Consider the following 13,653-nt stretch of genomic DNA (forward strand, 5'->3'; position numbering starts at 1 on the left):
TAAGTATACGTGCGTGATCATGGTTCTCCTTCCAAATCTGATACTTCGTCAGATATGACATAAGAGGCTCCATGATCACCTTACATATTTTATATATTTTTTGATGATATTTATCTTACAAAAAAAAACATACCTCACAACATAAAAGATAAAAAGGGAATATTTTAAACATGCATCATGGTTTTTCAGATGGAATTTTGCTTTGTTAATTTCTTCTTAAAACATAGTCAGATCTACTCGTGACGAGCTGAACAGCTCGTCTTATTCCAACTCTTAAAAGATAGAAATGTTGATGGAGCCGGAGCTGTGCTTGGCAGTACTGATCAGCTCCTTCGCTGCTCTGCCGCAGAGGAGGGCGTTGTCCGGCATCGGGTACTCGTCTCTTCTGGATTCTGCCGGCGAGTAAACCCTCAAGTAGAACTGCTGGCCCAGGTACCGTCGCTCCCACCATTGCGATCGCACATTCCACATCCCCACGTTGTCCAAGGCTACGTAAACCGCAGTCCACGAATTGGGATACACCTGAGCGGTGCAGCGAGACACCGCATCGTTAAGGTTGTAGTCGTTTCGACTCGCCGGACTCCATTCCCCTTTGTTCATGCTGCCAGCAAAGAAGACAAATGGTGGTGATGGTAAAATTTTCACATCAGTCCTTGTAGTTTCAGAAAATGTAAAATGCTGTCAGAAAATATTTACCCTACGACCCAGAAGTTGTAGCCATCCAGATGCCAGCTCTGCACGGTAGGCTCGTCGTTCTGGAAGACCACCTCCGCGAACGCGCGGAAGTCGGCGGCCATGACCGCCGTGTCGAGGTGCACCGCCGCGCCGGTGGGGTGGTCGTCGATGCTCCCCAGCCTGAAAACGCCGTCAATCTTGAAGTAGTCGGCGAGCTTCAGCGGCGTGTCGGCCTCCACGAAGGAGACGCTGTTGACGGCGTAGCGCTGCTTGCCGCCCACCAGGGCGGCGGAGTTGGCGAGCTGGATCGTCCGGTTCACCGGGATCGAGCCGTAGTGGTACGAGCCTTGTGGGTTGGGCCGCGGCCCGCTTGCGCTCAGATTTGTGCTGTTAATTAAGACTAATTAATTACTTATTTTTAAGTTAACTTTTTTTAGCCCCTAAACTTTACTTTATTTTTGGAACTACCCTTCAATTTTAATTCATGGAGAAAAAAATGCTTTACTCACTGTTTTTAAGTTTTTTTTAAAAGTTAAATTCAAAAGTTTAATAGATCGCAGTTTACCCCTTTGCTTTACTATTTCTTTCCATTTTACCCCAACAACTTTGACCGTGTCCTTGAATTGATTCTATCAAGCATACCCTAATTAAAACAACAATATAAAGCAATTACCGAATGGTTCGAGCTTGGTTCATGGACCAATCGAATTGCTCAGTCGGACCTGTGGGGATTGGACCTGAAGCCTTTTGCTCAGAATTGCTGTAATGAAGGATGGCAGTGGTGGTTAGGGTGGTGGAGGTGAAACGGGTGGAGACGGCAATATAGTAATCCTTGGATGATTGGTCCGCCGTGACAAGCACTGACATGGATTGGCCAACATGGACATCAAGGGAGGGATAGTAGTTTTGGATAGTGTGTGTGCCCTCAACCTCCACCAACTTCATCTGGTGGCCTTGGATTTGAATATTTAAGGAGGTCATTAACCCTACATTGGAGATCCTCAATCGATAGGTTTTTCCTACAAATTGCACCTTGTTAGCCGACCAGTGAAAACTTTATGCCAATATATCATAAAACGAGAGAAGTATCAATAAGTAAATATGATGACAAAGATCAAAGAGTGAGTTTAAGTATCAAATTAAATATAATATGCAATTTAATGTTCATATTATAAGTTAATGAGTTTGAAATAAATAATCTGGCATCAAATAATAGCAACTTGTGGATAGTTAGTGATATTCACCTTGATCAACGGTGAAGGATGCCCCATTGGAGCTGCTGCGGCCGTTGATTAGGATGGCGTCGGGGAAGGGGAGTTCCATGCCATTGTCTATTTTTTCTTTTAATATCTAATCAAGAGGGAAAAATCAAATTTAAATTGGAATCAAATTGAAGCTTATTAAAAAAAAATAAGTTAAATTTGGATAATCATTTTAATGACTTGAATACATACTGAGTGAATAGCCGTCTTATACCAGTCGCCGATGAGGAGCGTGTATTCTTTGACGGGGGCAAGAAATGGCACCGGAACGCCAGGCCTGCTTAGAATACTGATGCCGCCGTAACCTCCCGCCGCCTTCTGAAACCCCAACGAAGGAAAGTAAAAGAAGCTTCCAATCTGATCCTTGAAACGCATCACGTACGTGTAGTTCTTATTCGGCGGGATCCCACAATTAGTCCCATAAACACCGTCTTGCCATGAGTTTCCTCTCAATTGCACTCCGTTCCTTATAATTCAGCAAGTGATCAGTGTCCATCGTCAAAACTAGCTAATGAGAATATATATACATATGATCTTCAGTAGAATCAGAGGATCGATCGATCACTTGCCATGTGATGAGGAAAGGCTCCGTCAATCCATTGTAGACGTTGATGATTATGTTGTCGTTGGTTTGAGACTGTATTTCTGGCCCTGGGAATTGCCCATTGATCAATATTACCTATACACGAATAAACAAAATAAGTTTTTCTCTCTTTCTTATAATTTTATAAAAAGATACCAGAAAGAACGAGAGGAAGAAGAAGATGACGATGAGTACTTGTTGTCGTATTCCCAAAGGATAGATGTCTCCGTAGGTGACTTTCCAATCGAAGAATCGATAAGGATCCTCGCTGTAGACGAAATTAACAGAGGTGATAATTAGAGAAAAGAAGAGAAGTTTGGTGTCTTTGAACATGGTTGAGGCCGTGAATTAGATTGGGGATGAGAAGAGAAGAGTACTCTTTCATTGTTCTTATATTAACAAATGTATGGTGAGGTGTTTTGAAGGGGAAGGAACAATATGTTTGGAATGACAAGATCATGCGATGTGAATTGAGGATGGAGTTTGAGTGGATTTATCTTTATTTTTATACGTGTGTTTTTTAAAAATTTTAATTGATATATTTGAGAACAAATTATAAGGAAAATAAATTATTACCACCTAAGATGAACCAAACATTCATAAATAAATTTAGTATTCGATTTAGTAGAAATTTATTTATATTTATTCAATATATATAAAATTAATTAAATAAATAATTTTGAATAATTTATTAAATTAAACAAATAAACTTGAATACATATGTATTCAGCTTGTAAATATTCGTAAATAATATTCATGAATAGCGTTTATAAATCATGTTCACTAATAAAATTTTTATCAAAATACTACATAAATAAAAAAAATTAAAATGAACAGATAAATTTATATTATTAAGTTGAATAACCAACCACACACATAAAAATTTTAAATAATTGAAAGCTTAATAACATTTAAATAAATCAAACTTAAGCCAAGCTTGAAATAAGTTTAAGCTTGATGCGGCGATGGAGGGAGGCCTACTTGGTACAGAGTCAATTGTCAGGGTGCAGGTCAAAGTCAAGGTGGTCAATGCCTGAATGTCAAAGGGTCGAACGGAGGACAATGGCAATGGTCGGTCTGGTAGTCAGACCCCGACCGACGGGTGACAAGTCCAAGCAGACCTCCAGTCTAGCTCAGGATGATGCGTAAGACAACCGACGCTCGATACAAAGCAGTAGGATGTTGAGGGAGACCAGATAGCTTGTCCGAACGGGGGAAGGCAGGTTCTACAACGACATCGCATAGAAAGGCCACTGAGATCGACAAAGCGGAGTGATCTCGGCTAAGCAGCTACCCCGCTCGGCTAAACAGCGGGACCTAGCTATGAACGGAGCAGAATCCCGGCTGAGGGCCTACCCCGCTCAGCTCAACAACGGGACCACTGTAGTATCTCTCAACATCCTTTTGGGAGGTAATACCACTGACATGAGGTATGGTCGATAGGTGGATCATACGGCGGAAGCTTCTACTGTCTTGTCAGGGATATGCATGCCCTGTTAAGATATGGTGTTAGAGGTACTTTCTTGACAGGCCCTTTCGTGGGACACATTGGAGAGTGTTCCCATGCCTCGAGAAGCACGCACATCACCCACCAGGGCTTTATATAAAAGGGGGTCCATCATCGGCGGAGGTACGCGTTATCTACTATTTGTGCACGGTTCTACAGTTGCTCCACTTTTCTCCACATTTCGATGATTGACTTGAGCATCGGAGGGCCAACGCCGGGGATCCCTTCCCTAGCCCAACATTATCGTTACTTATTTTGTAGAGCAGAGCAAAGTCTTCAATCGGTTAGTGAAGCCGGCACACCCCCAGTTTCCACCTTCTCGCTTTCTGACAGGATCATTTTGGTGTCGTCTATGGAAACACAATCTGCATCCGAATAAGGAGATGGAAGATGTTGGACAATTCACAACGGTGACGCTGATGCAAGAGGAGCTCGACATACTGGTACAAGCCTGAGCAACCAAGATAGTAGAGCAGCAATAACAATAGGCATTGGTCAAACACCAAGCACAAGAGCCTGCAACATCAGCCGCTGGTTGATCAGCTGAATATGGTGATAGAGCAGATCGAGTATCCACTCGGGGTAATAGCAAGAAGTCGGCTGACACATATAAGGAAGTTCCTAATGCGCCTATCCCCTTCCACTGAGCGCTGTTCAGGACCCCCTTTGGAGGAATAGGGCCGAGCGAACAAGAACCGGGGTTCTTCTTCAGACAATGTGCCTGTTCGGGACGCAAGGAAAGGGAAGACACCCAGGGAAGATGATTCACCCGAATGGATAAATCAGCAATTTTTTAAGGGGATTCTAAATGACCCTCTGCCAAAGCACTACACTCCACTGGCGATCGGAGAGTACAACGGAATCATCGACCCAGACGACCTCTTTGTCAAATTTGACAATGCGGTCACACTTCATCAGTACACCGATGGAGTTAAATGTAGGGTCTTCCTCACCACTCTCTCCGAATCAGCATAACGCTGGTTCAAGAGATTGCCGGACAGATCAATCCATACCTTTAAGGACTTCCGAGCGGCATTCCTTCACTACTTCATCAGTAGCTGCCGCCAAAAGATGAGCGTAAATTTGTCCTCGCTGAAACAAGGGCCCAGAAAAGTATTGAGGGCCTACATTCAGCGCTTCAATCAGGTGGCCATGGATATCCCAGCGGTCTCCTCGGATCTGTTAGTGAACGCCTTCACCTAAGGTCTCACAAAAGGGGAGTTCTTTTGATCGCTCATCCGGAAGCTGCCGAGGGACTTCGACCACCTGTAAAAGAAGGTCATCAAATACATCAATGTGGAAGAAGCTCATGCGGCAAGGAGGAGGGAGACGCCCGCCGAACCCATAGGAGCATTTGAACGGCGGCAGTAGAGCAACCATCAACCCCTTAAGGGGTCTCAATCGGGAGGAGCCCAGCCACACTATGAGCCCAGGATGTATGTTGTGCAACATGTGGCAACTGATCGCCCAAAATCTACAAAGAGTAAAATATTGACGTTGATGTTTTGTTCCTTTCATCAGTCGGCGGCACACAATACTAGAGACTGCTATGACCTAACGCTGATAGCCAACAGGCCGACCCCGAGGGGGTATCGCCGTCGGTCCCCATCTCCTTATCGACGACACAAGCGTCGATCAACCGGTCAAAGGGAAGAAGAAAGGACAACGGTCGAGCCACACCATCATCAACCCCAGCGAGGGAATAACCCAAGTCTTGCCCGAGCACCTGCCAAACGGAGTAGGCCTTCAACCTGAGAGGAGAAGAATAGGAGCAACACCACTCGGAGTGAAATAGGAATGATCACTAGAGGGCCAATCGACAGTGATTCCAACCGAGTAAGGAAGTCGTACACTCGGCGACTCGAGATTCATGTCGTGGGTTGTAGCAAAGAGAGAGCCGAAGGATCCGAGATTAGCTTTGGCCGGAGAGACTTGAAGGGAGTGGACATCCCTCATGACGATGCGCTAATCATCCGAACGGTAATCGCCAATTATACTATTCACTGAACCTTTGTTAATACAAGAAGCTCAGTGAATATTATATTCAAGAAGGCATTCAATCAACTGCAAATGGACCGGAGCGAGTTGCTACCAATGACGGCTAATAACCATGATTTTACTGCATTATTTTGATTCATATATGCATGATTTGATGTTGATTTCATAGGTTAAAATTATGGTTACATCACATTTTGTGCATTGTGTGTATTTTTGGACTTAATTACAAATTACTTTATTTTTATATTATTTGATGCTAATATTTGATTCTTATTTTGTAGGCATCAAAGGATCTTAAATTTGGATCTATTTAGACCGAAATTGGGCTCAAATCGGAGTTCAATCAAGAAGATCAAGTTTTGGGTCGATTTGGGCCGTTTATCAAGAATAGGACAGATATGGACCATCCGTTGAAGATCTGGCCGATCCAACTTAATGGGCAGATCTAAGCCATTGATGAAGATCCAGAAGTTTTGATCCAGATCTGAGTTCATCCAGCCATTGATCCATCCGGATTAATCTGGGCCGTTCATTGAAGATCGGCAGATCTGGGCTATCCAGTGATGATCTGATCGATCCAACCTAAGGGAGGGTAGATCCAGACTCTAGATCAAGATCAGTACCTTCGGATCGGATTTTGGGCAAGCTTTCACCGTTGATTTAGCTCCAAATTTCTCCTAGTCGTCCGTTCAAATCTGGATCAGATTTAAAACAGAAGCTACAGTTCCCTTTCTTCGTCGTCGATTCCTCCATGCACAGAAGCTTCGTCCCGCGGCGATCTTCCAGATTTTGGCCCCATTCCTTCTCCAATCAATTTCCCGAGCTTCAACCTTCATTGTAGAGCTTCACGGCAGCACATCCCGATCATCTGAAGCCATTGGAGGGTGTTCTCTCCGGTGGAATTTGGCTCGCGGCATCTTCCTTTTCCAGCTCGATTTGGAGGTGGTCTTCCAAATCTGAGTGCCGATTCTCATCAGAAGCGTTCGGCGGTGGTCCTCCGACGTTGCTGAGCCTCATCCATCCACAATCCGCAATCCACAGCCTCCATCCAGATTCCGAGACTAGATTTCCAGATTTTTGGCACTTGAGTGGGTTTAGGGTTGTTCTAGCTCGTCGGGGGTGGTCCGTCGGCGTTCTTGAGCAATCCTGGAACTGATATGCTGTAGAGAGTCTCCACTGAGGTCCAAAGTTGGGTGGTCTCGACATTGGCACTCTTGTGTGACGGCAAGAGTGTGAAGTTTGGTGAGATTGATTGTGAGTTAGATCGGTTAGGGTTTATTTCATTTTGTTATTATTTTTACAGCTTAGCACATATTACTTTTATGTTTTGTTATATTTTTATGCAAGTAGTTAGCATTTCTTTCCTTGTTGAAGCTTAGTTTAAGTTTTATTTGTGCTTGGTTAATTGTTTAGTGTTTAAGTGCTAAATTAGGTTTACATCTTGCTTTAGATCAGATTTATTTGAGTCTCGTAATTTCATCCTTAGTTTGATGTGTGTTGATGGATTTATCATAACGTAGTGTGACAATGCGTAATGATTTGTTCATTGGCACATAGTCATGTTTCACTCTTGCTTTAGATTAATTTCTTAATTGTTGTGTTTTTCCTCTGTTAGATTTAGATTTAAAGCTCTTAAACCCCCAACTCCATTTTTATATCGAAAACCCCAAAAATAGGAATAAAAATACAATCCTAAATTACATCATACTGTTGGTTCCTCGGATCGATCCTGGGCTCGTTACTACAACATTATTGTTTAATTAAGGGGTTCAGTGGAATATACATTTGTACAATTTGATTAGCGGATGTGACAGATTCGACTCATCAAATTTTGGCGCCGTTGCCGGGGAAATTGTAATATGCAATGTTTGGTAATTTTAGGATTGTTGTTTGATTGCTTTCATGCTTATGTATCCATGTGTTTGATTTTATTTGTTCCTGAGTCTTCTGATTTTATTTGATAGTGTTGGAAATTTTTGTGACCATGGATCCATATCATCAGTATTTTGGAGATGGGATGGAGAATTATTTTTATCAGCCTCAGACTCAGTTCTATCAGTCCTACCTACCTATGGAGCAGCGGAATAGGTATGAGGATGCACAAGAACAAATTGAAGAATCAATGTGGAAATGCAATGAAGTTATGCAACAAATGTTAGAGCATCAAGAGCAACAATTTGCAAGGATACAGAATATTCAAAGTCAGTTAGATCAGATGACATCATCCATTAATCAGTTACACGCACAGAACTTCAGTGGAGAGATGGAGAGTAGTGATTTTGTCAGGCCTGACCCTATTCCCATTTATTCACAAGATTTATCTAATTTTATTTGTGATGATGATGTAGTTGTTCAGATTTCTGATTCTACTGATAGTGTTGCTTTAGATGTTGTTGAAGATGTAGGTATTGTTGCAGAAGATGATATAAGTGTAGGGGAGTGCTTACTGGAAGCATTACCTCAAGAACCACAAAAAATGGAGGATGTAAGTGTAGGGACTTGTGCTATGGAGCCAAGCACCCAAGAATCACTACATGAAGTTGTACACTCACCTGAACTAGAGCATGTGCCATTATTTGAGGAGAAAGAGGTAATAAACACCACTCCAGGTACCTTTCAACACGATAAGGTAAGTATTGTTTGTGATACATCAGAAAATTTCATAGAGGTACCATTTATTGATTTTATTAGATGTGAATCATTTCTTGAAATATCTTTTACCCACACTAATATTCTCCTATTTTCTTTTTACCCCACATGCGTGTGGGAGGTGTTTTCTTTTACTGATGTTGTAGGAGAACATAAGCTTCCGGAGTGGGTGCTTAAACTGAACCGCCTCAGACCTCTAGAAAGAATGGTGAAGGGAAAAAGGGTGAATAAAAAGAATTTGAGTGGAACCACGATTACTCTACTTCCGGGGTGGCTACTACTTCTAAACCTTCTTCAACCACCGGGATTTAAAGGGGAGTTGGTTCCAATTTTGCTTCCTTTTGCGTTTTAATTCATGGTTTGTTAATAAATTCTTGCTTTATACGTGTCTTTAGTTTAATACTTTTCATTTGCATTTTGGTTTCATACTTTGCACTTGCACTTTGTTTTTACATTTTGCATTTTATGTTGCATTTTGCTTCCATACTTTGCATTTAGTTTGGTATACATAGCATGTCATTTGAATAAAATTTTCCATGAGAATTTTCTAAGTAATACTTTTAAGTGTGTAAAAGTCTCTTAAATTTGATCATCAACTTTAGGTCATGGGACATGATTGAATGCTTTTCTTGCATGATATTAGTTAATTTGGTGGTAGATTCCAATGTGATCAATTGAGCTTAATTGCAATAAATACCTAGTGAGGTCCACTTTAAGCCTAAACACTATTATTTTCTTTGTGTGATATGCACTCATAGCAATTGAACTCTAGAACTTGCTTAGCTTCTTTTCAAAATCACAATAGCATTTGTATGCATGAAAAGGAAGGAAGTTTGTCATTCTTGTTTCATCATAAATTCTAATTTCTTTCTCCACAATTTTCTTGAAACATTCTCATTCAACATTTTAACCCTTGATCACTTTGCCTTGTCTTCATTCCATTATGAGTATTGGTTGAATTCTTGATGATTTGGATCGACCAGATGACAAAGGATTAAGTGTGGGGGAGATGTATAGAGCTTTTGTATGCTTGGATTCGTTTGTGAATGAGATTCAAGTTCAAGACAATGATGGAGATTTGGAAGATGCAATGGTGTTAAATGCTAAGGTTTTAAAGATGGAGTTGCTATTGTATTAGAAAAGACAGAATTTAATTGGTGGGTATCAATTCACTAATGAAGCACTTGAAATAGCATCATTTAATCTGAAATGAAGGGAGAAAAGGGCAGCACTTGACACACAAAGCAGTAAGGCAGCAGCTGGAAAACTAGATTCAGCCTTGGAGATGTATCAAATTGTATCAACTTTTTATGACCAGCTCTCAAAATATACGGAATTCACTGAAAAATTGGAAGCTAGCTGCTGTAGAGTATTGATAAATGAAGATCTTGCATCTCCATAGCTTGACTGAATTCTAGACTGAGAATTTGATACAAAAATAGAGACATAAGCTGAAAACTTGAAGCTAAAAACAAGGAATTAAAGCTGCTCATTCTGCAGATTGGTTAAATTGCTGAATTCGTAATTATTGATGGTATAATTTAAGCTGAGTGAATAGTTTGTTAAAGATATTGAGATATGCTAGTGATGCACATAATTACTGATTCCTCAGCAGTGCCACTGCCACTTGATGTGCCCAATTTGGAGAAGAGTTACAACAAGCTAGAATTGTTCAAACTTGGAAATCTTTGGAGAAGGAACCAATATCTTGGAATCTGAACTTCTTGGGAGATTGTTGCACTTTGGAAGTTTGAAGATTGATTAGATACTTATCAACTCGAATTTCTATTGTCTATTTAGAAATGCATTTGGTTTTGTTGTTGAATTCTCTTTAAGAGTGATGTAACAGAAGTTGGATCTAGAGAATGATTTGTGCAGGGAATTTTCAGAAATCAGAAATTACTGTCAGCAACGATTATGGAACTTAAAGTCTGAACGATTCCTTAAGAAGTAGCAGATGGAGTTGAAAAAGGTTGATTGCTTTTAGAATTGTTGTTGAGATGACAGTAGATTCTGAAGTATAAAACTTAAGTCTGGAAAAGGCTGGAAATTCCAGGATTGAGCTGATTTCTGAAACTGAAAAACAGCAGTGCATGCCTTTGGAAATTCTACAATTGGAATAAGTATCAAGTCTGAATTTATTGTGATTTGGATCTTAAATATAGTGTGCCAAGTTTTGTTGTAAGTTTCTGGAATTGATGAAGTGCAGGAAGACAATGGTTACAACAGCATCTAATACATTTTGAAACTGTGCAACAGAATTGTAAATTTGGTGCCAATATATTTATGTAATTTTTGGATAGTAGCAATCTGAATTTGAACTTTTAGCATTCCAGAGTCAAAATGATATCCTCATCCTAGCTGGATTCTATTTGATTTGAGCTCAAGCCACCTTAGAATCTCAATGCTGAAACTTATAATGCAGAATCAAAATGTAATGCTGAAGCTTAAAATTGCAGAATTCTGAATTCAGAATTCGACAGGAGATCGGGAATCAGATCAAACTGGAATGTTTTTCTGCAAAGTAGAAGTAAACTGAGTTTAAGAAATGAGCTTGAGAAGAAGATTAGTTGAATTTGAATCATCTCTGGGATTGCTACAAATTATGTGGTGTTAAATAGACTTTGTTTCAGTTCTTTACTTAAGCAGGAAGAATGCAACTTTTAAGATGTTTAGACAAGAAGTTAATTTACAGCAAATGTGCAAGGGGATGGAATTAAGAGATGTAAGGAACCTTTGGTTGATTCTTAAATTGAAACAGATGTAGGCAACTGACCTATTCTGGATTACTGCATAACTAGAGTCTGTGAAATAGATATTGGAGTTGATTTCAGCAAATAGCTTGTGTTACTGAAACAAGGTATAAGAAGTATTGGATTGCATGGAAATCTGCAACTGAATATGAAACAGGAGTTTGAATCTGATATAGATGCAGTAACTGGAAGCTGGAAATGTCTACGGTTCTGGTTGAAAATTTTCAATAGGAAACTTTTAGATTGAGCAACTCCATTAGCTTCAACTCATCAACTCCACTGCTGAAGGCAACAAGCATCTGATCAGTGAATAACCAGCGTGTTGTGATATTGAAATCTGTAGCAGTAGATTGCATCATCCATTTCCAGAATCCAATAGAACTCTCTAATATTTCTGCAAATCTGACTGTGGTGTTTGAATTTATGATGGTGAACCTATTAGAAACAAATGTCCGTGTTAAATATGTCATGCAGGAAGCTGGAAAGTAGAAACAGAGGGCAGAAAGCTAGAAATCTGTGGAAATATGGGGAATGTAGTAGTGGCAGCAAGGAACAAAAACAGGATTCAGCTTTAGAGTTGTATCAAGTTGTATCAATCTTTCATCACCCGCTGTCAAAATAATAAGGAAAGACAGAGAAGATCTTGCATTTGCAGTGACAAATGGTGTTTCATTGTTTATCATGTCTTTACAAATTGCATTGGACAGAATAACTGATTATAGCAGAATTCTAGAATCCAGAATTTAGACAGTTCTGAAATCCTGATGTTGGAAACTTTAGATCCTTGTGCAGCTACAAATTGGATTGGAACCTTATTATATTAAGTTTCTAAATTGTTGAAATACAGAAATTTAATTGAATCTGATTACTGGATATGAATTGATGCATCCTTGGAGATATCTGCTTAAGGAAAATCTGATTAATGGAATTCTGTTTAGTGCCAACAAAACAGAATTTGAAGAGAATTTGAATTATGTTACAGCTGGAGCTGTCGGTGCTTAAGTAGATTGTAGTGCAAGAGAACAAAAGAAGGAGAACCTGCAGCTTATTGAACTCTGAGTCCTGTCTTTTCTAGTTCAGAAATTGCAACTTCAGTGTGCCTGAATTTTTAGTCTGATTTCCTGAATGATTCACCTTCAGTGTACCATGAATCTGGTTTCTATTGTTATAAACTGTATTCAGTGATAATGTTTCAGTTCTTTGAACTCTTGTGGATATCGAATCTGAAAAATCAGAAACATACATAGAAAGGAAAAGCTGCAGAATGTATACAAGAAAATAGTGGTTCAAAATGTGTAAAATAAGTGGATAACATGTTATGTTTTATTGTCCGAGAAGAACAATGATTTTAAGTGTGGGGGAGGATATTATTCTTCATGATTTGAGATTGTTTTAGTCTTCAAGTGGTGGAATTAAATTGGAAAAACAGTGAAGAATTTTTTTTTTTTGGCAAATTAAAAGTATCAAGTGTGGAGATAGAGTATCAAGAATCTTGGATAGCCATCAAATTGAAGGGGAGGTTAGCTTGATACTTTGAAGTGGTAACGACAAATGGTATTCATCTCTTTACACATCAAAATGGGTCAACTCATCAAGTATATTCCTCCAATACTCTCATCTTCTCATATACTTCATTGAATTCTTTTCTTTTGCCTATTTCATTCACTTCTATTGTTTTTCTTGATTCCATTTCAATTCTTGTTGATAAATCCTTTTGATTCATGTATGCCATGTTTTATAGTGGTGGAGAAGTAGAAAATAAGCAAGCTTATGGTAGAGAAATGTTGTGAGTTGCATTGAGTGAGCTCCACTTATACACATGCTTGAGTGTGAGAGATAGATTAGGTAAATCCCTTGTGAGATTGCAACTTGCTTTATTTTTCAATTGGATTGAAACTACCATACCTACTGATTATTGTTTGAATTGTATTCATGATTATTAGTGATTTTTAAGATGATCTTAGTTAAATTCTTTTTACCATTTCTAGGTATTGCTAGAGAATTTTCTATGGAGATGATTTTGAGTTTTCTTTACTTGCACGGGACGTTCAAGACTAAGTGTGGGGGATTTGATAACCATGATTTTACTGCATTATTTTGATTCATATATGCATGATTTGATGTTGATTTCATAGGTTAAAATCATGATTACATCACATTTTGTGCATTGTGTGTATTTTTGGACTTAATTGCAAATTACTTTATTTTTATATTATTTGATGCTAA

General features: G+C 39.5%; 1 protein-coding gene across 1 annotated transcript; it reads right to left on the bottom strand.

Annotated features, from left to right (window-relative positions):
- Window positions 1–273: 273 nt before the first annotated feature.
- On the bottom strand, window positions 274–6,824 carry LOC121994960 (L-ascorbate oxidase homolog). Its single transcript, XM_042548831.1, has 11 exons — window positions 6,748–6,824; window positions 5,587–5,778; window positions 5,294–5,501; window positions 3,676–3,746; window positions 2,716–2,788; window positions 2,507–2,616; window positions 2,130–2,403; window positions 1,920–2,025; window positions 1,349–1,694; window positions 697–1,062; window positions 274–601 (listed from the first exon to the last, which is right to left on the bottom strand). Exons 1-11 carry the CDS (start codon window positions 6,822–6,824, stop codon window positions 274–276), a joined length of 2,151 nt encoding a protein of 716 aa, XP_042404765.1.
- Window positions 6,825–13,653: the final 6,829 nt, after the last annotated feature.

This window comes from Zingiber officinale, chromosome 6A (assembly GCF_018446385.1).
Source record: "Zingiber officinale cultivar Zhangliang chromosome 6A, Zo_v1.1, whole genome shotgun sequence".
Lineage (NCBI taxonomy): Eukaryota > Viridiplantae > Streptophyta > Magnoliopsida > Zingiberales > Zingiberaceae > Zingiber > Zingiber officinale.

Excerpts from the sequence above, each read along its gene's own strand:
- LOC121994960 (XM_042548831.1), bottom strand. The coding sequence starts at position 6,824 with ATGGGGCCAAAATCTGGAAGATCGCCGCGGGACGAAGCTTCTGTGCAT. Across the intron at positions 5,779-6,747 it reads GACGACGAAGAAAGGGAACT|GTTGAAGGCCTACTCCGTTT; the intron begins GTAGCTTCTGTT and ends TTCTCCTCTCAG. Across the intron at positions 3,747-5,293 it reads TTGATGACCTTCTTTTACAG|AACCTGCCTTCCCCCGTTCG; the intron begins GTGGTCGAAGTC and ends ATGTCGTTGTAG.